Consider the following 26,948-nt stretch of genomic DNA (forward strand, 5'->3'; position numbering starts at 1 on the left):
ATCCCTGTAGAGGCAACGGGGGCGGGTCAACAGCGCTGATGGCAGTGGGTTGCAAAGTGCAGCAAACAAAAACCCTATATTCTGATTGATTCTACTGCAAAAAAAAAAAAAAAAAAAAAAAAAACAAACAAAAAAAAAAACAAAAAAAACCCGGTGGCCCCAGCATCCCTGTAGATGGGAAAAGAAAAAAAAAAAAAGAAAAAAAAAAAAAAAAAATATTGTATCTGGATCTGGAAACCTCGGCTTCCCTGATGGCATGTTGACACTCCAGGTGTGCTGGAGGGGAGGAAGGCGAGGGACATGACTGGTGGCCCCCAAGTGCAGGAATATTTACCTCACAGGCAGGGGCGTGGCCAGTAACGCAAGTGGCAACAGAGGGCGTGGCCAACGGTGCACAGATATGGTAGCTTTGGCCTTCCAATAGAGACAAGGGAGGGGGGTGTGGCGACAACCCAAATGACAGCGGGGGGCGTGGCCAGCGGCGCCTGTGTATGCAAGTACATGCCTCGGCATCTCTGTTGGCATGGGTATATTCTGTATGGGCTGAAAGGGGAGAGATGCAGAGCCCTGCCCGGGGGGCTGTGGCGCTGGATGTCATAAATGCAATTTTGGGCAGCACTGAGAGTGCTGCACATGAAACCCAGCAGCAAGACTGTATAGAAAACGCTGGCCACCGCAACAACAATGAGTCTTATGTACAATGCAATAAACAGTACATGAAAAACATATATACAAGATATATATATATATATATATAAGCGAAGGACCAATATAAATGAAAGTATAAACAAAAACAATAGACAAAAAAGTGTATGAGCACACAAGAAAGGCATCTGAGAACTAATAAACACAACATTACAATTAACGTTCTGTGGTTCGTTGATCTGAAGACACATGACAGCGTATACAGTATTTTACATCGGACATGCAGGCATCTGTGTATGTATACACCAGTGTCTGCAATATCTGTGCCTGTGTCCATCTACATAAGGCCATATTTCCCACCAGCTGCGAAGTGTGGAGGGGGGGGGGGGGAGGGGAGGCAAGATTTAGGATGGCATGAGAATTATGAACTAGATCAATGGGAACCCGGTTGGAGGTGGACCCAAGTGGTGGTGCATGGCAAGTCGTGCTGCACCTGGAGGGAATCATATAAAGTTGGCTGTTTCTACCTCCTCGTTCAACCCTGCTGGACACAAGGTGTTCAGTCTGAAGATCCAGTATGCTTCTTTTTCGCACAGTTTCCTGTATCTTAGGCCCATGGGTAGTCCAGATGAAATGGCCTCCAGACCCATGATTTTTAGGTGGTCAGTGGACTGGTCATGGTTCTCAAGGAAGTGCCGAGGGACACTATGAGTCTGCAGTCCATCCTCGATTCCTCGTCTGTGTTCCCCAAAACGTTCCCGTAGTGGGCGTGTGGTGCGGCCGATATAATATTTTGGGCAATCACAAGATAGTAGATACACTACATACGGAGTGCCACAGTTTATAAATTGTTTCACCTGGATGGTGTGCTGGTCTGTCTGTACAAGCTTCTGGCGATGTTGTATGAAGGGGCAACATTTGCACCTGGCTTTTCCACAACGAAAATTTCCAGTTAGCCCAAATGCGTTTGGACGAGAGTCTCTTTGATCTTTAGAGCCGATATTGCTTTTTGCTATCTTGTTCTTGAGGGATTTCGCCCTCCGGAAAATGGTGTTTGGTTTTGTGGGTAGATGACGGCTAAGAACAGGGTCACGCAAGAGGAGGGGCCAATTCGTGCGAATGATGTGATTGATATTGCCTGCTCTGTTGTTAAACGTGGTTACAAACTGCGGTCCTTTAGTAGGGGTTCTTTCACCTTCTGTTCCTTTCCTTATGGGGGTTTTCTTGTCTCTGTATTCTGATCTAGCCTTCTCTATATTAGTTGTGTCATAGCCTTTGTCCAGGAATTTTTTTGTTAGGTATGCCCCCTGTTTGTCATAGTCTTCCTTGATGGAGCAGTTTCTGCGGAGACGGCAGAACTGGCTCCTTGGGATGTTGTTGATCCACCTTGGATGGTGGCAGCTCTCTTTGTGTAGGAAAGAATTCCCAGCAGTCGGCTTGAAATGTGTTCGCGACGTGATTTGGCCATGGTCATTGTGACCCAGTTCCAAATCAAGGAACACAATGTTGCTTTCATCTGATACTGAGGTGAACTGTAGACCAAAGGTATTGTTATTGCAGTATTCAACAAACTTGTTGAATGTGTCCTCCGGTCCTTCCCAGATGATGAGGACGTCATCTATATACCTAAGGTATAGGGCGAGGTTTGCCCCGAACGGGGAGTTGGACCAGATGTAGTGGTCCTCCCAGTAAGCCATATATAGATTTGCGAAACTCGGAGCAAACCCCGCCCCCATCGCCGTCCCACAAGTCTGTAAGTAGAAATCTCCAGCGAATGTGAAATGGTTGTGAGTGAGAGAAAACTCCAAAAGATCCAGAATGAATTTGGACACAGAAACGGATCCCTTTCTGTGTCACAGCCTTTGGGTGAGAGGGGGCCGCCATGCTGGAGGGGTATAGCAGGCAGGACACGGGTGGCAGCAGGGAGGGGCCCCCCCCACTTCCCTCACCTGGGTCCCCCCCCCTGTCCCTGCTCCCCCTCCAGCTAGTTTCAATAATTTCAAAATCATTTAAAATCAATATAATGTATCAGGCGGCGAGCGGGGAACTTACTTCCTTGTGTTAACCTCCCCGGCGTTCTATTGAGATCGCCAGGGAGGCTGCGGGAGGGTTTTTTTTTAATTAAAAAAAAACTATTTCATGCAGCCAACTGAAAGTTGGCTGCATGAAAGCCCACTAGAGGGCGCTCCGGAGGCGTTCTTCCGATCGCCTCCGGCGCCCATAATAAACAAGGAAGGCCGCAATGAGCGGCCTTCCTTGTTTTGCTTAGATCGTCGCCATGGCGACGAGCGGAGTGACGTCATGGACGTCAGCCGACGTCCTGACGTCAGCCGCCTCCGATCCAGCCCTTAGCGCTGGCCGGAACTTTTTGTTCCGGCTGTGCAGGGCTCAGGCGGCTAGGGGGGCCCTCTTTCGCCGCTGCTCGCGGCGAATTGCCGCAGAGCGGCGGCGATCAGGCAGCACACGCGGCTGGCAAAGTGCCGGCTGCGTGTGCTGCACTTTATTTGATAAAAATCGGCCCAGCAGGGCCTGAGCGGCAGCCTCCGGCGGTGATGGACGAGCTGAGCTCGTCCATACCGCTCAGGAGGTTAAAGGGATACTGTAGGGGGGTCGGGGGAAAATGAGCTGAACTTACCTGGGGCTTCTAATGGTCCCCCACAGACATCCTGTGTTGGCGCAGCCACTCACCGATGCTCCGGCCCTGCCTCCAGTTCACTTCTGGAATTTCTGACTTTAAAGTCAGAAAACCACTGCGCCTGCACGCCCGTGTCTTCGCTCCCGCTGTTGTCAAGAGGAGTGTACTGCACAGACACAGACCATACTGGGCCTGCGCTGTGCGCTCTTGATGACATCAGCGGGATCGAGGACACAGCAACGCAGGCGCAGTGGTTTTCTGACTTTAAAGTCTGAAATTCCAGAAGTGAACCAGAGGCGGGGCCTGAGCATCGGTGAGTGGCTGCGCCAACACAGGATGTCTGCGGGGGACCGTTAGAAGCCCCGGGTAAGTTCAACTCATTTTCCCCTGACCCCCTACAGTATCCCTTTAAATGATTTTTAAAATATTGAAACTAGCTGGAGGGCGAGCGGGGAAGTTGGGACCCAGGTGAGGGAGGTGAGGGAGGGGTGGGGACGACCCCTCTCCCCACCGCTGCCCTCTTCCTGCCTGCTCTCCCCTTCAGCATGGCAGCCCCCCCATTCACGGCCAGGGCTGGGGATGGTTCCACGGACTGGAAACGTCCTTGCAAAAAAAAAAGCCATTTCTCTCAAAATGGAGAGAAAAAAAAATGTTGTCAAAAACGGATCCGTTTTAAACGCATCTGTTCTGCAGGGGACATAAAGGGGGCTTAAGGAAGCCTCAGGTAAATGTACCGTATTTTCGGATTATAAGGTGCTCCTGACCATAAGACACACCTAGGTTTAGAGGACAAAAACCAGGGGAAAAATATTTATACTAAACCTGGTGCATCCATGGTGAAGGGGCATCTTGTGGATTATGCCCCCTTTGTACCCCATGCCCCCTTAAACCACGTGTCTCCCTGTGTCCTCTGTCCCCCTTGTGTCCTCCTCTATGCCCCTTTGTGTCCCCCTTGTGTCCTCTGTTTCTCCGCCTGTGTCCTTCTGTGCATGGGCACAGTACAGGGAGTCCCCGACATTGTGGCGGGTTGGAGGTTGGTATTGGCAGGCGTTCACAAGTCAGGAACTCCCTGCATTTGGACTATAAGATGCAGTTACTATTTTACGCCACTTTTGGGGTAGAAAAAGTGAGTCTTATAGTCCAAAAAATACAGTAGTTGCTTTTGTATTTTTTTTTGTCTCCGGTACACTTTAAGGGAACCTGAAGTGAGAGGGATATGGAGGCTACCATATGCATTTCCCTTTAAATCATGCCAGTAACCTGGCTTTGTCTGCTGATTTTTCTGGCTGCAGTAGTATCTGGATCGCACACCTGGGTGTAAAATGTTAATCGACCCCTTTTCTGTTGTGGTAAATCGGACACGGGATAGTTCCAGAGGGAGCCTTTGGGAGACTGAAAAGGGGAGCATGCTTTCCATTACAAACTTACTGTAAAGCTCCATACACATGACAGATGAAACTCCGCCGAGGTGACCGATAACAATTCCAGCGTGTGTACGTCAGCCACCGACCGCTCAGCCAGCAATCCATCCGTAATGATCGCCCCGAGCATTGTTTTCCCTACTTATCCAGCCTGCCCGCATAGAACAGAACACTTCTGCACATCCTCTGCCCTGCCATGTCGGCCCAGGGATCGGCTTCCAATCCCTGCCAGGCAACATTGATTGAGTGTGTGTACAGGTCTTATCCCAACTTCTCCTGTTATCTGCAGATGGTAGGTAAGTCAGCTAACTGGAGAGACTGCTGAGTACTTGTTCAGCTGATAGTCACTTTTGAAGAACAAACTTTTTATAAAGTGGTAAACTATAATAAATGGTATTTCTGTTCAGTGCCCAATCCAGTGACACGCAGTAGTGTTTTAAGGCCTGTACACACGCTTAACTAAACCGCCTGAATGTCATCTGATTTTGGTCTGATGGAGGACAATCAGGTGTGTACACGTTGCAAATGACTACATGAGCGACGGATAGCGAGCGGTTTGCCCGATCCATCCAGCGGATCAACTCACACAACTGTTAGGCTGATACCGTGCAGTTGGCACATGTGTACAGTCATTTGAACAATGTGCTTGTTTTGAAAAACAGCCTTGTCGTGCAGCCTATTATTTCGCTTGCGCTCGCAGAATGGAAATCAGTTAGTCGTTCCGTTGGTGTGAAGAAAATACAAGTTGTGTAAAAAGCTTGTTGTGATGTTGGTATTTGTTAACCGCTTCCAGATGTAACTGAATGAAATATACGACCTGTTTGGTACCTGTTATCCCTGCCAGGACTTAGTTTTCAGTCACCGTGCCTCACTCTACCTCTCGATTGCGCCGCTTTCCCGTCACTGCAGCCCACGACCCTGTTGTCGGTATGGCAGGAGGGCATAATTCATTGGCTCCTGACCCTGTGACCACTGTGAGCCAATCACGTTGGTTCACAGGGTCTGGAGCCAATGAAATCGGCTCCTGACCGGCTCCCGGAGCTCTGCTGTCATAGCAACGGCAGAGCAAGTTTGGGACGGGTCCGTGGTGCGTGACGTCAGTGAGCCCCATTTTTGTCCTTAAAGAACCAGAGACTGCTGATACGTGTGGTTAATAGGAGAGTGTTTGTAAGCAATGGACAATCAGGGGACCTCCCATCCCTTCAGGGAAGTAGTATATTGTTAATAAAGAATATTTGCATTTCAGATCGGGGGACATTCTGACATTGCTTTATCCTGTACAATTATTTTGAGTGGTTTCGCCCTTCAGGCTACACAAAGGAAAATGGCGTGTGACCAGCACAGCAGCGACAGTGTTAAACCCCAGGAATGCCCGCATCGCTCCGTCATAAAATCTAGCCATATTCAGAAAGCTATCAGGAATTTCATATGCTATATTAATCAGCTGAGACTATAGTGATTGAAAGCAGCGCTCCGTCCTGCCTGACATGTGGCCTCCTGCTGGGTCTGACAATAAAATAGCATGAGGCTGAGGCCGAGGCCTGAATCATGGGTGTAAAAAAGCCTCCCAGCATCCCTCTGCCAACACATGCAGAAACAATTACTCTAAGCCCTTCCTAGTTGCGGGAACATTATACACGGTTCTAGCTGCAAACATAATGTCTTGCATGTGAGCCTTTTCTATTTATGCGTTTTTAGGAATTCCTGGCGGTCCCTTCTTTTCGTTAAAGGCTAGCTCTGCCCGAAATAATTCCCTAACTGTGGGGTAGGGCTAGAGGAGGGTGTGTAAAATTACACTTATCTCTGCAGGCAGCTGCAATGTGAGGATGCAGGGATGGCAAAGTTCCCCCAATGTCCCCCTGTCCTTACTTGTCGTGTCACAGCATGGTGACCTCCTGATTAATGATGACAGCTGAAGGAAGGAATCTGCAATCGGCTGAGCATGCCTACCTGTCTTTGTTCATCATTAGAAGAGCACAATCGCAAAAACATTAAACAAACGTATAAAACTGAATTGAAATGCAGTAGGAGTTACTTTTTTCCTATGTTGCTGTCACTTACAGTAGGTAGCAATAAACTGACAGATCTGACTCATGTGAGATTCTCGGTATTACCTTTTTATTCTTTACAAAAGACACTCCCTGGAAAGGATCTAGACAAAGATGTCAGCCAACTACCCTACTCGTAAGTTGTGGGCAGTGAAGTCAGTACAAAAATCTTCCGACTCCAACTCCTCAGTTTATGAAACCTCCGACTCCGGGTACCCAAAATGGCTGCGACTCCTCGACTCCGACTCCTTAGTCTAATACTTACCAGGGCTGTGGATTTTGTACAAAAATCATCTGACTCCCGACTCGTTTATAAAATCAACGACTCCGACTCCGGGTACCCAAAATTGCTCCGACTCCACAGCCCTGGTTGTGGGAGAAAGAAAGGAGTGGACCGGCTCTAGATAGCTAGCTGGCCTGCTGAGGGTAAATGGTGCGTGAAGCTGTACCTCCGGATAGGTAGCTTTCAATGTGACATCAAGGAGGAGAACAGAATCCAGGCATATTGTATGTTTTGCCTCTGAAGAAGCAGATTTTTTTCTGCGAAACCGGCTGTCAGACCATACATCTATGTAACTTTTTCTGTGATCGAGGATTAAATAAAGGTAACATTTTAGATTGCAGCTGGTGACCTGATTCTATTCTCCTCCTTGATGTAAATTACCCTACTCAATTGCACACTCTTTTGGCAGTTCAATAAGTGCTTTTGTAAATAAAGAAATAAGAGAATCCCCAATGAGGAGATGGACTGGTCCAAAACCTGACAGATCTCTCAGATTTTCACTATTTTCTGTAAGTGACAGCAACATAGGAAAAATGTACCGTGACTTATAGTGCATTTTAATCTGGGAGATGTACATTTATGTATTTGAAAAATGATAGTTTTTCACCATAGTTTGTCCTTTTTAACGGTCAAGTCAGGACAAAACTGAACAAGGCAAGTCTCAAAGCATTAATGTCCATTAGGTGAAATATAAATGGAATCTGTAACCAAAAAAAGAGCACCTGTGGGGTACTTACCTCAGGAGGGGGAAGTCTCTGGATCCTAAGGACCCCTCCCCCCCAAGGATCTCCTTGTCGGCCACTTATCGGGCTGCGCTACAGAGGCCCTCTGATTGCGCTCCAGCGGAAATAGCCGAGCCTAATCTGGTCCGCTCTAATACGTAAGGTGTGAGCTGTATGCACCTGGGCAGTAGAGTGGGCCCAGTCAGGCTCAGCCATTTCTGCCAGAGCCCAAGTGTAGAGCTGCTACTGCGCATATGGGGAGCGGCAATGGTAAGTATTATTGCCACTCTGTGTCTGGGGAGCTTTGGGAGGAAGCCTCTTTAGTACCCCACAGGATCAGAGAAATGTAGTCTAGGCATCTATTGTTATTTCTATTTTGGAAGTCACATGGTCACACCTGATTGACCAACTCACCAGCTGAATCCAGAGAGGAGAGGCAGAAAGCTGTACAGCAGTGGTAGGTAGCATTTAGCCTCCCGTGTGTTCAATTTCCCAAAGATTTCTGTGCAAAAAGTGATCTAATTAATTTTCATAACCTTTTTTTTTTCCTGCAACTTGCCAAAATAAGTCAAGCAAGGGTCTAGTATACAGTGCAGGAGAGTATTAATGTGTATGCACATCCATATTGTTCACAGCATGTTTTATATGGACGTGTATAACTGTCAATACCGCTAGGGAGGTTAGTCCATGTAATAAATAATTGGGCCTGATTCATCAAGCTGCTCTGCTAAATCAGCCAGCTTAATGTGCTGTAGTGCACGCTATGCACACCTTACATAGCAGCATTTGCTGCCATGTAAGGGGCATGCCTTCCCTTAGTTACGTGTAACATTAATTGTGGGCGGTCCTGCTCCTGGGAAGTATCTCTACCGCGATACTTCACTCGCGGCCGCTACTGTGTTTACATTGTTACTACAATGTTAATTAACAGAGTGAAATATTGCGGTAGTGATACTTCATAGGAGCAGGACCGCCCACAGTTAATGTTATGCGCATTGCTAAGGAAGCAATGCGTGTAACTAAAGGAATGCACGCTTCTTACATGGCAGCGAACGCTGCTATGTAAGGCATTTATAGCTCGCACTACAGCAAATTAACCTCCTTAGCGGTAACCCCGTGTGTGACACTGGGTAAGCCGCCGGAGGGTGCCGCTCAGGCCCTGCTGGGCCGATTTACATAATTTTTTTTTTGCTGGACGAAGCTAGCACTTTGCTAGCTGCGCCAGCACACTGATCGCCGCCGGCCCGCGTCCGATCGCTGCTATCCGTTGCGGCGCGCGGCCCCCCCCCCCCAGACCCCGTGCGCTGCCTGGCCAATCAGTGCCAGGCAGCGCCGAGGGGTGGATCGGGACTCCCAATGACGTCCCGACGTCGCTGACGTCGGTGACGTCATCCCGCCCCGTCGTGGCGACGGGGGAAGCCCTCCAGGAAATCCCGTTCTTTGAACGGGATTTCCTGATCGGAGATCGCCGAAGGCGATCGAAGCGGGCGGGGGGATGCCGCTGAGCAGCTCGCTACATGATTTAAAAAAATAAAAAAAACTGCTGCGCTGCCCCCTGGCGGAATTTTTCATACCGTCAGGGGGGTTAATGAATCAGGCCCATTGTGTTCAGCACCTACCTAGCTTCAATATGCTATTTATATTCAGTCAGCGTGATTACTATTGGAATTATCTGTAATGTGTATTTGGGCTTTAAAGTGTACTTGAGACAAAAAAAATGTCCGCATTTATATTTACCTGGGACTTCCTAAATAGACAGGGTATATACAGTGGGATGCAAAAGTTTTGGCAACCTTGTTAATCATTGTGATTTTCCTGTATAAATCGTTGGTTGTTATGATAAAAAATGTCAGTTAAAGAGAAACTCCAACCAAGAATTGAACTTTATCCCAATCAGTAGCTGATACCCCCTTTTACATGAGAAATCTATTACTTTTCACAAACAGACCATCAGGGGGTGCTGTATTGTGGTGAAACCCCTCCCACAAGAAGCTCTGAGTACTGAGGTACTTCTGGCAGTTTCCTGTCTGTGAACATTGCTGCATTGTGGGAAATCGCTGTTTACAGCTTTTTCCAACTGCTCAAAAAAGCAAGCAGCAGCTACATCACCTGCCCACAGTAAAAATCTCACCATGTGGTAAATGTCAGAATGTGAATCGGGGATTTAAAAGATTTTACAATAGGCAAACACTGACTAAATCATTTATACATAATTATTGTAAAAATTAAGCACTTTTTTATTACATTATTTTCATTGGAGTTCCATATATCATATAGGAGACACACACACAGTGATATTTGAGAAGTGAAATTAAGTTTATTGGATTTACAGAAAGTGCGCAATAATGGTTTAAAGGAGTTATCAGGCAAATTTAACAAAATAAGCGCTACTTACCCGGGGCTTCCTCCAGCCCCAAGCTCCCAGCATGTCCCTCGCCGCAGCTCTGCCCGTAGCCGTTCGCCGCAGCTCCCTCCCGGTCCCCGGCGATGAGGTCGGCCTGTACGGCATCTGTGCGAGCGGCACTATCAGTCACCGACACGTGGACCAGAGCAGACTGCGCAGGTGCAGAACTACTGCGCCTTTGCAGTCTGCTCCGGTCCACGTGGCGGTGATTAACAGCACCGCTTGCGCAGGGAAAACTGCTGCGGGGAGAGCGGCGGCGAGGAACATGCTGGGAGCTTGGGGCTGGAGGAAGCCCCGGGTAAGTAGCGCTTATTTTGTTAAATTTGCCTGATAACTCCTTTAAATAAAATTAGGCAGGTGCATAAATTTGGGCATTTTATTGATTCCAAAACCTTTAGAACTAATTATTGGAACTCAAATTGGCTTGGTAAGCTCAGTGACCCCTGACCTACTTACACAGGTGAATCCATTTATGAGAGAGAGCATTTAAGGGGGTCAACTGTAAGTTTCCCTCTTTTTTAATTTTTGAATCTTTTTTAATTTTCTCTGAAGAGTAGCAACATGGGGGTCTCCAAACAATTCTCAAATGACCTGAAGACAAATATTGTTCACCATCATGGTTTATGGGAAGTATACAGAAAGCTGTCTCAGAGATTTCAGCTGTCTGTTTCCACAGTTAGGAACATACTGAGGAAATGGAAGACCACAGGCTCAGGTCAAGTTAAGGCTTGACGTGGCAGACCAAGAAAAATCTTGAATAAATAAAAGTGACGAATGGTGAGAACAATGGTGAGTCAACCCACAGACCAGCACCAAAGACCTACAACATCATCTTGCTGCAGATGGGGTCACTGTGCATCGTTCAACCATTCGGCGCACTTTACACAAGGAGATGCTGTATGCGAGAGTGATGCAGAGGAAGCCTTTTCTCCCGCCACAGCACAAACAGAGCCACTTGAGGTATGCTAAAGCACATTTGGACAAGACAGCTTCATTTTGGAATAAGGTGCTGTGGACTGATGAGTTATTTGGGCAGAACAAGGGGCTTTATGCATGAAGGAAAAATAATGCAGCATTCCAAGAAAAACAACTGCTACCTACAGTAAAATTTGGTGGTGGTTCCATTATGCTGTGGGGCTGTGTGGCCAGTGCAGGGACTGGGAATCTTGTCAAAGTTGAGGGACACATAGATTCCACTCATTATCAGCAGATTCTGGATGTTCAGGAATCAGTGACAAAGCTGAAGCTGCACCAGGGCTGGATCTTTCAACAAGACAACGACCCTAAACACTGCTCAAAATCCACTGAGGCATTCATACAAAGGAACAAGTACAACATTCTGGAATGGCCATCTCAGTCCCCAAACCTGAATATAATTGAAAATCTGTAGTGTGAGTTAAGGAGAGCTGTCCATGCTTGGAAGCCATCAAACCTGAATGATCTAGAGAGGTTTTGTAAAGAGAAATGGTCCAGAATACCTTCAGCCAGAATCCAGACTCTCATTGGAACCTACAGGAAGTGTTTAGAGGCTGTAATTTCTGCAAAAGGAAGATCTACTAAATATAGATTGCATTTCTTTCCTTTTTTTTTTTCAACTTTAGCTTTTTATTATTTTCAAGTTATAACAGTACAGAAAAAGTTAGCATTGTCCAAGTTACAGGGATGATATCAGCAAATTGCGATTTCATTTCTTTTTTGTGGTGCCCAAATTGTATGCACCTGCCTAATTTTGTTTAAACAATTATTGCACACTTTCTGTAAATCCAATAAACTTCATTTCACTTCTCAAATATCACTGTGTGTGTCTCCTATACGATATATTTAACTAACATTTTTTATCGTGACAACCAACGATTTATACAGGAAAATCATGACTATTAATAAGTTTGGCTAAACTTTCGCATCCCACTGTATATTCCAGTTTAGTATATCCACAGTTGTATTTTGGGGTTAAAAATAAGAAAACAAAAAAATTAGCACGCAAAAATAAAACAGTTACCTCAATTCCAGTTAAAGGCTAGACAGTAAATCATCTGATCTTTCAACCCCTATGCTGCTTATGCAGGGGGTATAAACACAACGTTGGATCAGCTTTCTAGGCACAGTTTCCAGTTATGCGGATTGACAGGGCTCCGGCCGGCTGTAATCGCTGTTCTGCAAGTCTGCAGATATTTGTAAGATGATAGTCTGTTCATTTTTTATATCGCGTCTTTTCACTGTAGGTGTACTCTTTGCTCGATGACTAATTTGCTGCTTGCGCTCTATTGTAATGCTGTTCGTCGCTATTTTTTCTCCATCCCATCTTTTACGGTGCTTGAAGATTTATCCTTGTTGGACGGTCTTCCTTCTTCCTTCTTTTTGATTTATATACTCGGAGTGATTGGCTATGTTCTCCCTGCATATACTCCTATATCCCTCTTGTATATGGAGTAATTGCTCCACTGGATCCTTATCCCTTTGCTGTACTGTATTTTGATGCTTTTTTATTTACCTGTTCTATTAGTTTTTTTAGGTTTTACTCAATACAACTTTGTTTCCGATTAAAAAAGATGGTAGTCTTTTACTGTGCTGACATCCCCCTCGCAGGCATATCCAGGTTGTCTTATGCTGGGAATACACGGCTCGATTCTGAGCCATTTAGATGGCTCGATAGATAATTTCCGACATGTCCGATCTCCCGCATGGTCATTTCGCCGCTCGATTCCGGATTGTAGTGAATGGAAAAAGATAAGAAAAACGAGCGGAAGATAAGAGAACCGAGCCGTGTATGCCCAGCATTAGACTGTAGGTTTTGGCATGCTCTTTGTATGGTAATGTAGATGCCACGATCGCCACTATTCAGGGATAATGCATGTAGACTGTCCTGTAGCTACTTAAGGGTTAGGTCAAGGCTCCATTTCCCGCCGCTCTCTGCCTAAATTCTCTGGCTTATGAGCATGAGTCAGCATACAGCACATGTCTCCGCAGTGGCTTGTATGTTCTCCTTGTGATTGCAATGGTTTCCTTCAGACACTCTGGTTTCCTCACACATCCCAAAATCGTACAGATAGGTTCCTTCAAAATTGGCCTTAGACTACAATAGTAACATAGGGCAATAACTGACCATGGTAGGGATTAGATTGTGAGCTCCTCTGGGAGACAGTTAGTGACATGACTGTTCACTATGTAAGTGTGTAGATGAAAGAAGGGATTAGAGGAGCACTAAACCATGGTGGCCAGATGCCTGTAGCCTGATAGGTATTTAGGTGTTACTTTGAGGAGCAAGCCAACAACTGTATTTGTGCAAATAATGCACAAGTTTGAGACAAACACTTGTTTCCAGGGCTGGGTAGTCGGTACAAAAATGATCCGACTCCTTAGTTTATGAAACCAACAACTCTGAGTCCAGGTACCTAAAATTGCTTTGACTCCGACTCCACAACCCTTGCAGGTCTATGCAATGGGTACAAAATTATCCTACTCCAACTCCAGTTTATGAAACCACCGACTCCAACTTTAGGTACCCAAAAATGACTCCGACTCCTCAACTCTGATTCCACAGCCCTGCTTGCATCAAACATACAAGTTAGAACACCTGATCAGCCTACTGCCTCAGGTTCAGTACTCTGAATATATTAAAAGCTTAGGAACAGCCAGACAAACCTGCAGAAGGTAATAAAGATGGCAGATTCCTTATCCATCTCACTTCGTTTCCTAGAAGATCATAGAGCACCTCAGGTTTTTGTAGGACTTAAAGCCCAATCTACACGATACGATTCTTTATACGATTTGATTACGATTCTATTTCCGATCTGATTAAATCCAACATGTCCGATCAGGATTCGATTCAATTCTATTTGCCATTGCAAAACAATGGCAAATCCTGATCGGACAAAACAGATTTAATCGGATCGTAAATAGAATCGTAATCAAATCGTATAAAGAATCGTATCGTGTAGATTGGGCTTTAGAGAGGAAGCATGTTCAACATTTGAGAGATGCAGCAGGAGATAAACATTTATTTCATCTGTTTCCCGTTTCATTTGATCTGCTGATATTAACTTTCCCTGTCTAGCCCCTCTTTAGGCCACACTTGTGCTTTTATTATGCAATTCCATTGTGATCCGCACAGCTCTCTAAACTTGGTCTTCTCTTGCTTACCTCGCAGGATGGACCTCACAAGATTGGTACATCCTATGCTCTGGACTGTGGTGCTGGCATAGGACGGATCACCAAACGCCTCTTGCTGCCAATATTTAAAAACGTTGACATGGTTGACGTCACGGACGAGTTCCTAAGCAAAGCAAAGGGCTACCTCGGTGAAGACGGGAACAGAATCGGCAACTACTTCTGCAGTGGACTGCAGGACTTTGTCCCAGAGCCAAGCCGCTATGATGTGATCTGGATACAGTGGGTGATAGGTGAGGAGGCCATGCTGCATGATCTGCAACAATAACCTTGTAAAGTAAAACGGAAGGCGGTGCTTGCAGCAACTAGTCAGGCGATAGGCTTTGCTGGATTAGTTTAGAAACTCTAGATAGAATTTCACTGGTTGCTTTAGGCAAAATAAAAATGAGCACCATGTTTTTTTCCATTCCCTAGTATACTGAAAAAGCAAGAAGTTTTAAATCAGGATGATACCATTTATTGGCTAACTTAGAGATGGATAAGTTAGCCAATAAATGGTATCATCCTGATTCAAAACTTCTTTCTTTTACTCATGGCTAACACGGTACAACACTTTACTGCTTCTAGTATACTGAAAAATGGGAGTCTTCTCTTCTGCTGTCGAGTAGTCTCACCATGGTCTCATATTCAAGAACTATTCTCTGATGGTGTGGGTGGGATTGGGGATATGATCCTTGTAAGCTGTTTAGAAATGTCCATGTCCTGCTCTTCTGCACATGCTGTATTTGCTTCTGCCACAGTAATCAAATCAGACAATTGCTCTGCACAGCCAGGCATGATGTTTCCACAGGGCCTGCATCAAAGGCTGCTGGCCTCAGGTATCCAATAGCCATTAAAGTGAACCCAAGGCAAGAGTGATATGGGGGCTGCTATATTTTTTTTATATTTATTTGGCTGCAGTAGTGTTTGAATAACACCAGAAACAAGCTTGCAGCTAATCTTGTCACATCTGACAATAATGTCAGAACCACCTGATCTGCTGTATGCTTGTTCAGGGGCTATGGCTAAAAGTATTAGAGGCAGAGCATCAGCAGGACAGCCAGGCAACTGGTATTGCTTAAAAGGAAATACCGTAAATAAAGCAGACTCCGTAAAACTCTCAACTCGGGTTCATTTTAAGGACATCCATACTCGAGGGTTATGCAGACTCAGATTTATTCAGAAAATTAACAGTATACACATAAAGGAGCAGATGATCTAACACGTTTCATATCAGATTATGCTTACCCATAGGGACCCTATGAGTAAGCATCATCTCGTGAAATGTATTACAACTACTCCTGTATGTGCATACTGTTGATTTTATTAAATTAATCATCGGAGTCTGCATAACCCTTGAGTGTGGATCATCTCCTTGGTTCTTTCTTCTGACACACTGCTGTTTTCCCTGTTCATTCTGGTTGAGTTATCCATTTGACCAAAGAGCCCAATTGGAGTCCTTTGTCCATCATTCATTTGTAGGAACAGGAAGTGCAGTGGACTGGATTGGAAGTGAATGTTTGCTTGTGTGTGGTAGACCTTAGAACTTCACAGCTAGTTACACAGTATCCATGGCCTTCCAGCCCTGAACTGCCACACAGCTGGTTACACAGTATCCATGGCCTTCCAGTCCTGAACTGCTACAGAGCTGGTTACACAGTATCCATGGCCTTCCAGTCCTGAACTGCTACACAGCTAGATACACAGTATCCATGGCCTTCCAGCCCTGAACTGCTACACAGCTGGTTACACAGTATCCATGGCCTTCCAGCCCTGAACTGCCACACAGCTGGTTACACAGCATCCGTGGCCTTCCAGTCCTGAACTGCTACACAGCTGGTTACACAGTATCCATGGTATTCGAGCCATGAACTGCCACACAGCTGGGTACACAGTATCCATGGCCTTCCAGCTCTGAACTGCTACACAGCTGGTTACACTGTATCCATGGCCTTCCAGCCCTGAACTGCTACACAGCTGGTTGCACAGTATCCATGGCCTTCCAGCCCTGAACTGCCATACAGCTGATTACACAGTATCCATGGCCTTCCAGCCCTGAACTGCTACACAGCTGGTTACACGGTATCCATGACCTTCCAGCCCTGAACTGCTACACAGCTGGTTACACGGTATCCATGACCTTCCAGCCCTGAACTGCTACACAGCTGGTTACACGGTATCCATGGCCTTCCAGCCCTGAACTGCTACACAGCTGGTTACACGGTATCCATGGCCTTCCAGCCCTGAACTGCTACACAGCTGGTTACACGGTATCCATAGCCTTCCAGCCCTGAACTGCTACACAGCTGGTTACACGGTATCCATGGCCTTCCAGCCCTGAACTGCTACACAGCTGGTTACACGGTATCCATGGCCTTCCAGCCCTGAACTGCCACACAGCTGGTTACACTGTATCCATGGCCTTCCAGCCCTGAACTGCTACACAGCTGGTTACACAGTATCCATGGCCTTCCAGCTCTGAACTGCTACACAGCTGGTTACACTGTATCCATGGCCTTCCAGCTCTGAACTGCTACACAGCTGGTTACACAGTATCCATGGCCTTCCAGCTCTGAACTGCTACACAGCTGGTTACACGGTATCCATGGCCTTCCAGCCCTGAACTGCTACACAGCTGGTTACACGGTATCCATGGCCTTCCAGCCCTGAACTGCTACACAGCTGGTTACACGGTATCCATGGCCTTCCAGTCCTGAACTGCTACACAGCTGGTTACACGGTATCCATGGCCTTCCAGCCCTGAACTGCTACACAGCTGGTTACACTGTATCCATGGCCTTCCAGTCCTGAACTGCTACACAGCTGGTTACACTGTATCCATGGCCTTCCAGTCCTGAACTGCTACACAGCTGGTTACACAGTATCCATGGCCTTCGAGCTCTGAACTGCTACACAGCTGGTTACACAGTATCCATGGCCTTCCAGCCCTGAACTGGTACACAGCTGGTTACACAGTATCCATGGCCTTCCAGCTCTGAACTGCTATACAGCTGGTTACACAGTATCCATGGACTTCCTGCCCTGAACTGCAGTAAGCATGGTGGGATGATGGATGTTGCCTGGCAGCCCTGCTGATCCTCTGCCTCTAATACTTTTAGCCATAGCCCCTGAACAAGCATGCAGAAGATCAGGTGTTTCTGACATTATTGCCAGATCTGACAAGGTTAGCTGCATGCTTGTTTCTGTTTTCTGGTGTTATTCAGACAATGCTGCAGCCAAATAGATACCACGTCCAGGCAACTGGTATTGTTTAAAAGGAAAGAAATATGGCAGCCTCCATATTCTTCTCACTACAGTTGTTCTTTAACTGGATGTAAGCCTGGTAGATGGAATCTTGAACAAAAATGTTATGGCCACTAACAATACAATCTTTTTCATCCAATCTTACCATTTCTCTGTAATATAAGGTAACTGCCTAAGTGATCCATTCAATAGATTCACTGAGTTTACCCTTCTACTACATAGATTTGGTAAAATTGGATGAAAAAGATTGTATCGTTAGTGGCTACCTGGAAAACTCCAGAGGCTGCAGGTTAATGAACAGAAATGTCCGTCAGTATGTATTGTATAGCATTCTAGATACAGTTCAACTAATATTGCTGCCAAAAATCACAAAAACCAGTGATCCTTCTAGTATACAAAGTTCGCTGTTCTCATCAGGGATGGCTGTGTGAATACTGGCAGAGATGCTGCACTTGTCTTAAATTGGTGTAAACGCTTCCTTTTCCTGTTGTACAAACCATTCTGAGTGGCTATAGTAAGAGTGAATCCGACCACTTCTGACCTATGCTGGGAGTGAGGTGAACTGGAACTTCCATACCCCGTCTGCAGGACTCAGCGGCGGACGGGAGGCTTGCCACCATATGGACAGACCACCAATCAGAGACTCTTATAGAGCGGCATTCAAATACCATACAGAACGGAGTTGTGTCAACCACCACGCCACGGACAATTCATATCGCTATCACCACTCTGAGTGGTTTGTACTACAGGAAAGGTACAGTTTACTCCAATTTCAGACTGGTAACTGCCCTTGGTGCAGGCTTCATGCAGCAGCAATCTTATACTAAGATCTGCAGTATACAGTGACAAGCTCTGCACAGATTTCATCCAACAATTGATTCGCATTAGTGAGTGTTGAAGTGCCATTGAGGATACTGTGAATGACTATTGTTTGGTGATCAATAGGGAGATATCAAAGACTTAAGGTAGCCATACATCTAGCGATGATGGGATGATTCGATCAAGAGACAAAGCTCTCTGATCAAATCTGATTGGAGAGAGATCTGTCAGCCGCCCATACACCGCAGGCCAATTCCTGATCAATATCAGCAGGAAGTCTTGCGTGAATCTGCCTAATGACGTTGCCTCGCTGCCTCTGGTGCTGCCCCCCCCCCCCCCCCCCCCCCCAGTGAGCCCCCAGTGCCCGTGCATGGATACTTTTACCTGTTGGTGTCAGCCGCTGTCTGTCCTTTTCCTCACACATATGTGCTCCATGTGGTTGCAAGCGTATTGCGCATGTGTGACGTCACAGATACCCATGTGATACTGGTAACCACATGGGGCGCGTGTGTGAGGAAGAAGACGGAGCCAGCAGCAGATACCGCCAGGTAAAGTTTTCATGCAAGGGCAAGTTTTACATTCGGGGGACAGTGCCAGGGGTTCCATTGTGTTTGCCGCTTGTCGCAATATCATAAACTGTTACCACCACGCACCTTGATTGAGCACGTCCACTCAACACCTTGCAGCATGTCCTATCTATTTGTGCAACAGATTTCGGTTTGGTTGCATTGTCGATCCATTGGTTGAATTGTCGAGCATGCTCTTGGCGACACAGATTTTCATCCGATTCGATTATAATCATCAAATCGGATAGTCAATTGGCCACCAAGTCGCCTGATGTATGGCCACATTTAGTGCTAGAACAAGTGTTCCAGAACAAAAAAAAGTGTCAAGTGGAGGCTTCCTTATTTGTTCGTTACTCTTCTACTTGATCATATTATATTGAACAGCTTTACTTCCGGGTCAATTTGATGTCACCTATTCATAACTGGTCTCTGTTTTGGAACAGGACATCTGACCGATAGCCACCTTGTGGACTTCCTGAAGCGATGCAAGTCTGGCCTGCGATCCAACGGCATTATTGTCATCAAAGACAACATGACCCAAGAAGGTGCCATTATGGATGACGTGGACAGCAGTATCTGCAGAGACCTTGACCTTGTACGTAGACTCATCAGACATGCAGGGCTCGCTGTCGTGGCTCAGGAAAAGCAGGAGAACTTCCCTGAAGAGATCTACTCTGTCTTCTCCATCGCCATGAGATAAGAGATCTTGAGAACCTCTTGGTCATTTCTGAAGCAAGACTTGCCCTGTGTACCGCAGAACATCTGCCTGTTCTGCTTTGCCAAAAAAGAAAACCATATTCTAAGATTGCTGCGTTACATAAACCTGGAATACAAGAAGAGGGAAACGTACTTATTAATGGCGTAGAAATGGTCATTTTGCTTGTAAGAATGCAGCCTATCGGCTTCAGAGAAATGGCAACATTATAATGGGTGTTCTTTATGGACATTACAGTGTCTTTCTGGTGGGACATGATTCTGTATTGGGTGATATGGTGCATGAGCTGTTTGTTGAAGGTAACGTCAAGAGGCACTACCCAAGCTTGCCAAAAGAGTTAACCCGATGAACTATTCAACATGAATGTTTTGTCACACAAGCTTCTGTCATAGCCAAGAACTAGGATCCTGGTCAACAAAACTGAGAATGTGGTCCAATGAAAGAATGACCTAGAAACGAGTAAGGGAGATGCTGTGTGTCTAGATGCGTACCTGTGTGCATTTGGCTTATGGTTATGTGGCTTGGAAATGAGAGCTCTGGGCTTGTAGCTCTTGCTGAAGCCTGCCTGTGAAGCCATCCTGCAGCAGTGTATTGTGGAAACTGACGAGCCACTGCTTATAATGGAAACTGGGTCCAACTTGGAGGGGCCTTTCTGAATAGATTTGTTCGATTGCCAGTTTGCACATACCTGTTCGGAACTGATTTACAGTCTTCGTTGCAGTCATCTCTGAGGCTTACAATAAATCCCAAGCCAACATAACCAATGTTCAGTGGTTATTTCTGTCTCACTCGGAATTCATTTAACCCTTTAGCAGTCAATGTATGTAGAGGCATGCAAGTGCCACAGGCCAATATTTTTTAGCACATTTTTTGTTGTTTGTTACATTTGCTTGCTACTAAATACTGTAGTACTTATGCCACTTGTCACTAGGGGGCAGTGGGAGACAATAACAGAGCTCTTCTGGTTTCAGTTTCTGTGTTTTCTGCTAGCACAGAGAGATCAAAGCATTCCAAGAATTTACAGCACAAGTTCTGCTTTCTAAATTGCTTACCCAGAAGGTGTGTCCAGACGATTTCTCACTGCTCTCTGTCTGAACACGCTGTATGTGTGCTGTGGTTGGGTGACTCAAAATACTAAAGCCAAACAATTGGCAGTACAGTGAGGCAATTGGCATTTCTGGATAAAGAAACAAGGGCTGGTTCATACATGTGACTGCTGGCTGCCATGCTCGTTGTTTACTGCTGGGATCCACTGCGTACGGCTTTGAGATTAGAGCGCATTCGACATTGGCCAAACAAGCCGCCAGCAGTTGCCTGTGTGAACTGGCTCTAAAGATGACAGCCCCCTGCAAATCAGCTAATTTCGGCGCATCGCTTTTGTGTGCCGCTATAGGCCGTAATGAGAATTATGCCTATAGAGGCTCTCGGTGACTATTTTGGGCAACAATAACCAGAGCTCAAGTTAGTAAAAAAAAAAGTATTCAACTGCCCCCCCCCCCCCCTCGAGTTGTGACAATTGTGAGAAGGAATAGTATTAACGCCACCCAAGAGTTTGCCTACAGCAGGGTGCTGTTTTTTGGCTGCACTTGCGCCAAAATGTGTCTGCTGCCATTTCAAATGCACACGCCCCCATGTTCTTCACCATTCAGGCCAAACTAATCTTTAAAGGAAACCAGAGATGAACGGTTTGGCACAAAATAAACATATCCCCTAATAGATTTTACAAAATAAATGCTATAGCTGGTATTTTTGCCGCTCAGGTGTGCCTTTTTTTTATTTATTTTTATATTACTAAACCTCCATGCAGAACACAGTTCATCAGAAAAGCATATTATTTAGTGGGCTGTGTGCAAAATGAAATCACCTTTTCTAAAAACCTCTTATGACTAACAAATATAGATAAATAAAAGTTTTTCAATATACCCTTACATTAGCAGCTCCTCCTATCTCATCAGAGCTCTCTGTGATGTTGCAAATATACAGAACAGGAAAGCAGAACCAGAAGGGGGCAGGCTTGGGCTTGAAAAGACATCAGAGAAGACATACTCCGCTATAATGATTCCTAAACAAAGCCAGGCTGAATGCTCAGTCAGGGATTTTATCAGGGCTGATAACAAGCAGGCTGAGCAGTGAAGAATGAAACAGAGAGCAGGGTAGGTGTTTCCTCTAATGTTCCCACTGATATATATGGTAAAATACATGAGGGTGCTTCGTCTCTGGTTCACTTTAACCTGGTCGTCTCCTTATTGCTGATGTTGCGGCAGTGACTATGTGCTCAATTGGCTAAACACAGTTTGGTAAAATACTGCTATCATTATTTTAAACTTTTCACACTTGTGTCAATAGTTTAGTAATTTACAGCAAAACATGGCTTCACTTCAGTAACACATGAGCCTTCTTTGCAAGAGCTGCTTGTGACAGTGAAAGGCACCCCAGCGTCCCATTAGATCTGCATGCATGCCACTAGGGGGCTCTCTCTCTCTATCAGTCTATGGATGTGCACTTCTAAAGGGATACAGAGAAACTTCTATGAATGTGCCCTGCTCCTGCATCTTGTTTTTTTTCTTTTCTGTTGTCCTTACCAGCAGTACATTGGTACCAACAGAGTGAGGAGTAGCATGGGGAGGCTCCTCCTATTGGCTGTCTCCTTTGCCTTTTCATTTTAGTGAATGGCTGATTGTCGCTCTCGGCTGCAGGAAAAATATCAAACGTCTCACTTTTTACTGCATGCTTTACAGGGACTCCGAGCTCTAATTTAAATCAAAATCTGAACTTACCTGGGGCTTTCTGCAGCCCACTGTAGGTCGGGAGGTCCCTTGACGTCCATCTGGCTCTTCTCCCAGGGCCTGGTCAGAAATGGCTCCCCGGCGGCTCTTGGCGACACTGGGCCCGAGTGTCGGGCTCCTCTTCCTGAAAGGTGACGTCAGTTATCACCACGCCGGCCGGTGTGATAGTACGGCGCATTCGCGATTAAACCGCATGCGCCGTACTGTCACGCCGGCCACCGTGATGACGCGAGGCGGCCGGTGTGGTGAGGACTGATGCCACCTTTCAGGAAGAGGAGCCCGACACTCGGGCCCAGTGTTGCCGGGGAGCCATTTCTGACCAGGCCCTGGGAGAAGAGCCAGATGGACGTCGAGGGACCTCCGACCTACGGTGGGCTGGAGAAAGGCCCAGGTAAGTTCAGATTTTGATTTTAATTAGAGCTCGGAGTCCCTTTAATCTTTGTGAATTGACATTTGAGGCATTTACCTAACAAGTTGGTAATTTTACTTTTCCATGCATTAAATTTGAGGGCTCGTTTCCACTGGCAAATGGGATGCAATGTGGCTACGCTTCACTTCCACAGCGGGAGATGCGGCCGCCCATAAGAGGAGAAGGGACACGGATGCGGCTGTGTGAGAATCTGCAGCAGGCTGCTGATTCTCAGTTCGCTCCACATAACCAGCACGTAGTGGAAACTGTTCCATTGCCGTGCATTGTTTTTAGTTCTGTTGCGGTAGCCGCATCACACCGCATGTATTGGAAACAAGCCTTTATTGAATTGAAATTTCACAGTTTTCTGCATTACTGCATTGTGAATTGAGCCCTGATGTATCCAGATCTGTGTCCTCTGGCGCTCTCCTCACCTTGCCCGATGCTGTGACCTGCCCAGTCTGCTACCACAACACACTCTCTTGCCTTTCAATTGTAGCAGAGGGAAGGGTGGATATGCTGGAACAACCCGCCATGCTAGGCTGTGCTTTTACATCAGGGATGTTCAAAGTCCAGACCAAGGGCCAAACGCAGCCCACCAAGCTTTTTCCTGTGGCCCGCAGAGCTTTTGTGAGATTTTAATTGCATTCGGCCTGCAGGCCATTGCGCCGCATGCCTAAATGTTTAGGGCCAACCTGTGTCACCTTTCTCCCTTTGCACTGCTGCAGTCCCATAGGAATTACTATAGAACTACAAAGAAATGGCCGCTGGAGTGTATACTCCAATACAATGTCAGCCATTTTTTGTAGTCCTATCCAAGCAGCAGCCACTAATTAGAGGCCGCCGCTGCACACTGAAGGGGACATTGGCTCCCCCGAAACGCACTGCACAGGCTCGGCTATATTTACCTACCATGATCCAGTGCAGGCGCAGTAGTTGCTTTCCATTGGGCTCAGATGGAAATAGCTGGGCCTTCTCTACTGCACAGACTCCTTGCGCTTGTGTAGTAGAGTAGCTCGGCTATTTCCGCCTTAGGCCCAGGTGTAGAGTGACTAGTGCGCCTGTGCTGGATCACGATAGGTTAATATTTACCTTGCCGCTGTTTGGGGGATTGCAGCACTGGATTGCCAGGATGGAGGAGGATGGGGGCAGTCTCATTAGGATCCAGAGGCTTCCCTCTCCTGAGGTAAGTATCCCCCAGAGGTGCATTTTTTTTTTTTGTTACAGATTTGCTGAAATCTGTCTGCAAATGCAATAGATACCCCTCTGATCAGATTGGATCAGAGAGTGATTATGTGGCTGGATAGCAGGGCTGTGGAGTCGGTCCAAAAATCCACCGACTCCGACTCCTCAGTTTAGGATTCCACCAACTCCGACTCCACGACTCCGACTCCTCTAATTTGCATATTACAATTTTGTTGATTAAAAGTATGTAACATGAAATTCGTCTCTTAACTGCCAACGCTTAGGAATTTTACAAGACAACTGAAGTGAGGATATGTAGACTACTATATTTATTCCCTTTAGACTAAAACTAGTCCTTGGTAAGAGTACTTGTAAAAGATACAAACCGGAACAAAGAACATCTATCAGGCCCTAGGCAATGTAAGTGTGGGTACATGTAAGAATGATGTGCAGGTACTCTGCAGGGGAATGAGGAGATTCTTCCTCTATTACACATTCTTCATGCACAATCTGAACAAGGTTTATGGGTGACAGACAACACCTCTGTGTTCAATGTGCACAGCATTCTCAGTGGATTCCCTGCAGCTCTGTGGGGAGTGCATATGTAGAGTATAGTACTACTGTGTAACAAAGTAAACCTGAGACAGATGAAATTAAAGTTTTATACATACCTGGGGCTTCCTCCAGCCGCCTTCAGGATAATCAGTCCCTCGTTGTCCTCCTCCACCACCTGGATCTTCTGTTATGAGTCCAGGTACTTGAGCCAGTCAGGCGTAGTGCGCATGCACACACTCCGCCGCCAGGAGCATACTACACCTGTGCAGCACTATTGCGCAGGTGCAGAATGTTCCTGGCTGTGGGAGCGGCATGCGGCCGGACAGCGCTGACTGGCTGAATTACCAGGACTCATAGCAGAAGATCCGGGTGGTGGACAGTGAGGGACTGATTAGCCTGAAGGGGGCTGGAGGAAGCCCCAGGTATGTATAAAACTTTACTTTTCATCCGTCTCAGTTACCCTTTAATTTGTAGTCACCAAACCAAATTTTAAGAACATATCAAATTATTTTATTTCATCAGCAAAGGGAGTGCATACATTTGCATAAATCAGCATCAATGCAGAATTATTTCCATCTCGTTGACCATCTCTATTAGTGACACAGCTACACATCAGGCTTTATTCTTACAGCATAGATGTTATTTAGTATATATGTTACGGCCAGAACCCGAAGTTTGGCCACTTCTAGTTCTGGCCGGCCACTTCGGGTTCTGGCCGGCCAATGCGCGAAGTGGCCACTGCGCTGCGGCCAATGTTAGAAATGGAATGATTCCTCTGACATTAATGTATCTTCTGGCCGCAGCGCAGCGGCCAAACGTATAACAACTTAGTTCATTTAATGCAATTCAGCCGGCGGCAATGTAACAATTCAAGCCGCCGGCTTTTTCTCTGCCTCTCTCTCCTCCTCTTATGGGCAGCAGGCCCCCGGGAGTCGTTCGTCGCACCAGGAAAGCAGAGCGGGGAGGCTGCAGACATCGCTTCTGCCAGCACCCGCTCTGCAAGAACGGCAGGATTCCCCTGCCGCGACGAACGACTCCGGGGGGGACACTCGTGTCCCCGCCCGGCTGTCCATAGGAGAGAGCGAGAGAGGCGGGGGGGGGGGGGGGGGGTGGAGAAGGAGAGAGAGAGGTAGAGAAAAAGCCGGCGGCTTGAATTGTTACATTGCCGCCGGCTGAATTGCATTAAATGAACTAAGTTGTTATACGTTTGGCCGCTGCGCTGCGGCCAGAAGATACATTAATGTCAGAGGAATCATTCCATTTCTAACATTGGCCGCAGCGCAGCGGCCACTTCGCGCATTGGCCGGCCAGAACCCGAAGTGGCCGGCCAGAACTAGAAGTGGCCAAACTTCGGGTTCTGGCCGTAACATATATAAGAGATTCCTGTGTACACATCATATATACAGTCACAATCAGATATGTATATCTGACCTTAAAAATACGGGGACTGCTTTATTGAAGCAGCACAAGTAACTCATTTTGATTGGTTTATTTCATTTTTGTGGACTAAGCACAGCTATTACTGTATATATACTGTATATATATACATTATTTTTAATGACTATTATCTGAGAAATAGAACATTTTATCATATTTCCTATTTTAATTAGTTACAAATTCATTAGGAGTCGGAGTCGGTGCATTTTTTTCCGACTCCGACTCCAGGCACCCAAAATTGCACGACTCCGATTCCACAGCCCTGCTGGATAGTGTACTGGTTAAGGGCTCCGCCTCTGACATAGGAGCCCTATGGCTCTTGGCTTTTCCTATTTCGGTAAGCCAGCACCTATTCTGTAAGAAGTCCTTGGGTGAGACTCCCTAATGCTGCTACTGCCTACTGAGTGCGCTCTTGTGGCTGCCTTGCAAGCGCTTTGAGTCCAACAGGAAAAGAAGCGCTCTACAGATACTGGAATTATTGTTGTGTGATGGTTGATCTAGTCACAGATTGACAGGCGTATGGCCACCTTTATGCTGGGCACACATAATGCAACTTAAAGGGACTCCAAGCAGTGCAGAAACTATGGAAAGATGCATATCATTTTAAAACTCTCTTTCTCCTCTTTCTAATGATATATAAACCGCCGCCCTACGCCTTTTAGTTTTCGCTATTTTCGCGATCGTAATTGCCGCGGCCGCAATTTCGATCGTGAAAATAGAGAAAACTAAAAGGCGTAGGGCGACGATTTAGGTGTCGTCAGAAAGAAAAGAGAGCTTTAAAATGATATCCATTTTTCCATAGTTACATTGTATTACACAGGGCGACTTTTTCCTGCTTAATGGAGCTGCTGACTTTGAGAAAAAGTCGCCCTGTGTAATACAATGCAACTATGGAAAGATGGATATCA

General features: G+C 46.3%; 1 protein-coding gene across 7 annotated transcripts in view; it reads left to right on the forward strand.

Moving 5' to 3' along the window:
* Nucleotides 1-20,428, forward strand: part of NTMT1 (N-terminal Xaa-Pro-Lys N-methyltransferase 1) — a 33,982-nt gene extending 13,554 nt beyond the window's left edge. For all 7 annotated transcript variants that reach the window (XM_068248489.1, XM_068248486.1, XM_068248487.1 and 4 more), the window contains 2 exons: nucleotides 14,306-14,558; nucleotides 19,397-20,428. In XM_068248489.1, the coding sequence (XP_068104590.1) occupies nucleotides 14,306-14,558; nucleotides 19,397-19,653 (510 nt within the window). In that variant the 3' untranslated portion in view covers nucleotides 19,654-20,428. The remainder of the gene's footprint in view (nucleotides 1-14,305; nucleotides 14,559-19,396) is intronic.
* The last annotated feature ends 6,520 nt before the right edge of the window (nucleotides 20,429-26,948 follow it).

This window comes from Hyperolius riggenbachi, chromosome 8, assembly GCF_040937935.1.
Source record: "Hyperolius riggenbachi isolate aHypRig1 chromosome 8, aHypRig1.pri, whole genome shotgun sequence".
Classification (NCBI taxonomy): Eukaryota; Metazoa; Chordata; class Amphibia; order Anura; family Hyperoliidae; genus Hyperolius; species Hyperolius riggenbachi.